Genomic DNA, 4,746 nt, shown 5'->3' with positions numbered 1-4,746 from the left:
CATGGTTAGTTGGTCGTATCAAAAATGTATTTAGAAAAATGGTTTTGGTAATACCCCTTCAAAGTTACAATACGTAAGAACGGATGTGATGGTCATCATATTATGGGGGTGCGGTGTTTTTATTTTTTTTATTTTAAACCTTTCCCATTTCTACCACTTGGTCGGATATTGACCATTAACGAACTTGACCGAGATATTTCAATGATTATATTTTATGTATCAGTTTGTAAAGGCTTTGTGAAAAATTACGGCAGTTATCGTGTCAGTAAAAATGTGATTATATATAACCTTTGGAATTTCCAACGTTTTTTGGAATCTAAGGACCATGGAAATAAAAACTATATAAACATTTTCCGGAAGTCGCACCATGGTAACGGCTACAATGGGTAGTGTTTCTTCTAAATCTACCAAATAAAATTTGCCATATATCACTGGAATGTAATAATACAAAGAAAATATGCGTTCGTTAATGCCACATTCATTCTCTACAAGGTATTTTAATAAACAAAAAAATTGTGTAAATAGTTTCAGTAAGTTTCTCACAAATCTGTCTTATCTTAGTCACACTGACATGACAGTTCAACTCAGTACCCGTTTACTGAATACGATGTTGATAATTAATGTTGATTAATACATACGACTTCTTGTATGTATTCACAGTATGAAGTTTTTGTTGTACATTTCTCAGTCATGTTAAACCTTATTTTAAACGTAATTCTATACAAAGTGTTCACATATATGTGCAAATGCTAGTATACTCAACCATAGAAGGGCAATTAAATTAAAATATTAAAATTTTGTGGAATCTCTTACAAGCTTTGTTTATAGATGCTTCATAAATGTCAACATGTATAATTAGAAAAATGCATGTTATAGCCAATGATAAATTAAAAATCTTACTACTCTTTGGTTAAGTGAAATAGCCACACAATCATATATAATATTGACCAGCATCGTATATGATGTAAAAACTTTAATCCATCGTTATGTAATCCTACTAGAGCCAAATATTGTGTTTTAGAACCTATTTGGTGAAAAAAAATTTAAACATTTTAATTATAAGAAATTCTTGACTTTGTTAGCATATTTAGATGAAACTATTAATTGGCATATATCATGCTAGTATAATGGAACTAATCAAAAGTATTTTACTCAAATCAACTAGGTATTAAAAAAAAACCTTAAACGATCTTATTCAAATGTTTTTGATTTATTTGATATTTATATTTAATTATTATTGACACGAATATATGCGTACACATTGTCTCTTCTACATGCTACAAAAAAAAAAAAGAATACATAAGTTTATAAAAATACAGTCTTTCATATTATCAGTCTAAATTGATTGCACTCTCCTTAAAAAAAATTGTAATATCAGGTAATACTTTACACATACAACTATATTATTCAACTCGATACAATAATGTTCTAAAACGTATTTCAGTGACTAGAAAAATATATTTTAAAAAAAAGGTTCGCAGTACAATCCACTGCCGTCATGTGTACAGCACGGTAAAAAAAAAAAAAAAAAAAAAAAACAACAGGCGACGTAGCTTCGTCGCACGGACGAATGCCAACGGCGGGCGGGCGGAGTGCTGGCTAGGAGTGTGACGAGCGAGCGATGTGCAGGAAGAAGGCCACCTTGTCGGCGGTCTGCTGGCCGCACATGTTGCACTTGAAGGGGTCCCGGTAGCCGTGGTAGCCCATGTGCACCGTGTACATGACGACGTCCTTGAACGTTATGTCGCAGTACGAGCAGTCGTACGTCTCGGCGCTCTCCGGGGCGGGCTGCTGCTGCTCCTCCTGCTGCGGGCTGGACGTGGTGTCGGCGCGGACGTCACAGCCGCCGGCGCTCCGCGGCGCGGAGTCCTCGTCGTCAGACTGCCGCCGGTGCTGCAGCTTCATGGCGATGCGCTCCAGCTTGAAGGCCTTGCCCTTGCGCCGGCTCTTGGGCGAGGTGGTGTGGTTGTTCGGGGCGCACGCGGGGGGCCCGGGCGCCACAGCCACGGACATGCTGAGGTCGAGCGGCGCCCCCGGCTGCTTGTCGGGCTCCTGCCGCGCCTCGTGTCTCTCCAGCTCGTCGGCGTTGTTGTTGTTGTTGTTGTTGTTGTTGTTGTTGAAGTGCGTGAGCAGCATCTTGTCGAGGCAGGCGACCGGCGCGTCCTCCTGCAGGCCTGGCACGACGGGCAGCCCCGCGCCGCCGGCGAGGAAGACGCCGCCGTACGCGAAGGCCGAGGGCATCGCGCCGTAGTGCTGCGGGAAGACGGGCAGGCACGGCGCCGGCGGGAACACGGCCTCCGCCTGCTTGTCCGCGCCGCGCCCCCGCTGCTTGGGCCCGCGCCGCGTGCCGTACACGTCTATGATGGGCTCCGGGTTGGGCGTGCCGTCCGGGTTCAGCACCATGGCCGGCTGGTGCGAGTACTTCCTGAGGTGCAGCTTCAGGCTGTGGCAGTACTTGGTGGCGTAGCTGCAGTCGGCGCAGCGGTACTGGTACACGTCCGAGTGCGACTTGAGGTGCGAGTTGAGCATGGACTTGTTGACGCACGAGTAGGCGCACTGGCTGCACTTGAAGGGCTTGGAGTTGAAGTGGTTGCGCAGGTGGTACTCGAGGTGGTGCTTGTACTCGGTGACGAAGGGGCACTTGGGGCAGGTGAGCAGCTTGTCGGCCTTGATGTGGCTGCGCGAGTGCTCCCAGAAGTCCACCTTGGTGACGGACACGAAGGCGCACTGCTTGCAGCGGAAGGTCTTCACCTTGCCCTGGGAGTTGACGCGCGGCACGCGCACCCCGGGCTCGTCGTCGTCCGCCTCCATGGCGCCGTCGCCGTCGCCGCTGCCCTCGGGCGACATGAGGTACTGGTCGTGCTCGTCCCTGAGGTGCGCGCGCAGCCGCTCCACGTCCTTGTCGGAGAAGTCGCACAGCGTGCACTTGTGGCTGTAGTGCTCGCCCACGTGCTGCTCGAACTCCGCCCTGCAACCACGCGCCACTCGCCCGTCCACTCCTGCTCCCGCGGTCCAGCAACCAATTCTATACCTATTGGAAATTAAATAATTTGTACATATATATTTTTTTATTTTTCAGTTAAAATTTAGAGATTTTCAAGCCGATGGTCAAAGTCAAGGTCATGACCCAGAGGCTTGAGATTTTGCAGTTTGACTGAATGCAAGCTTCAGTAAGGAAAATTAAGACTCTTTGATAAAAAAAAATTAAGCCTCCGTTTATTTTTTAAGGGAAAAATGATAAATTTTCCCTAGAAAAGAGAATTTTTTCCTTCAAACTGGAAATTAAGTCGTTTCTGAGGAAAATTGGAAATTCTGACACCAAAATGGCCGCCGTTACGTCACAAACCACGATGGCGGAAAATACCTAGGCATCTCAACCATGGCCCAGGCACCGGACCTACCAATGAATAGACCTATCAAACAACACTTCACTCACGGGAAACCTACTATTCATAGACCCCGAGTCTTGGATTATTTTATTTATGCTTTTGTAAAAGTTAGGTTAGTTGTATTATATTAATAGTATCACCAACCGTTCTTACATTATTAAAGTTCTCAGGCTTACCTCAATCATTAGTTCTGCAAACTATTTTTATGCGTGAAGTAGCTTGGCTTCTGGGTTCTAGCCGCGTCCTTTGCAAATAATTCATCGACGTTTCAGTTGGCATTGCAGTAGCCATCATCAGGGAGCAGTTACCTGAATGATGATGGCGACTACAATGTCGACCGAAACGTCGATGAATTATTCACCAAGGACGCGGCTACAACCCAGAAGCCAAGCTACTCAGACAATGGCCATGAAAGCCAGTGAACATTATTATTTTTATGCATATTTTTTAGTTAAATGTTGTTGACTTTTATTAAGACGACATGAAGATGTTATTGGTACACAAATTGCATTTTTTGGTCTTTAACACAACACTTGTGACTTTGTTACAAGAAGTATAACCACATGCAGGAAACCTTCCAGAGAATACTGCTCTAGACCAGAAACCAAACATTCCATGCTAGAGGACAACGGACATCTGAAACTTCAACCTAACATCCAATACCACTCTCCGAGGGATATTGCACTAAGTTTTTCATCGCAGCTCGGTATGTGCTCTCTGGTAAATAATGTGCTCAGACTTGTTGCTTATTCAGTTAATGCCGCAACAAAGTATGCCGCGGGCTGCCATAGTGAAAACTGGTATACTGATACGAATGCGTCATCGGGCATCGAACTACGTGCTAGCCAACTGCTCAGCCCATTGCCTCCTATGTTGGGAATGCAGGTTATTCGGGGCTGCCGCAGTGGTGAAACTGAGTCTAGCTGACACCAGGGAAGCAAGTCTGTAGGATTCGCGAGGGGGGCCCGCGCGGCCCGAGAATTTTTCGCGTGGGTTTTATCCAAGTGATCTCTGAATAGGGTGCTTCTATGTTCTATAAAGCCCATATTTTGGCTTATATGCATGCAATAAGCAGAAAACTTGAAAACATACAGACATTTTTTCATACAACATAGTTTTTAGGTTTATGTATATCAACCCCATTTCACAGCATCGATTTTTCAAGAGCGAGCTAGGGAGGGGCTTCTTAATTCCTGAAGAAAAAAAAAAAGGGGGGGGGGTTATCTACGCCCATGATTGACATTGTATTCAAAAAAGTTTTAATTAAAAGGGAATCTCTCTGGGCTCGAACACGCACTAAGTTTGTTTGGTTACTATAATTTTGGAGAAAGGGGCGGGAAATAAGTGAATAAGATTC

At 44.7% G+C, this 4,746-nt stretch overlaps 1 protein-coding gene across 1 annotated transcript; it reads right to left on the bottom strand.

Annotated features, from left to right (window-relative positions):
• Positions 1-1,332: 1,332 nt before the first annotated feature.
• On the bottom strand, positions 1,333-3,381 carry LOC134531327 (protein hunchback). Its single transcript, XM_063367022.1, has 2 exons — positions 3,365-3,381; positions 1,333-2,968 (listed from the first exon to the last, which is right to left on the bottom strand). Exons 1-2 carry the CDS (start codon positions 3,379-3,381, stop codon positions 1,600-1,602), a joined length of 1,386 nt encoding a protein of 461 aa, XP_063223092.1. The 3' UTR covers positions 1,333-1,599.
• Between the last annotated feature and the right edge of the window lie 1,365 nt (positions 3,382-4,746).

The sequence above is a fragment of the Bacillus rossius genome, chromosome 3 (genome assembly GCF_032445375.1).
Source record: "Bacillus rossius redtenbacheri isolate Brsri chromosome 3, Brsri_v3, whole genome shotgun sequence".
In the NCBI taxonomy this organism is placed as follows: Eukaryota; Metazoa; Arthropoda; class Insecta; order Phasmatodea; family Bacillidae; genus Bacillus; species Bacillus rossius.
This window is presented reverse-complemented; position numbering and strand designations above follow the sequence as displayed.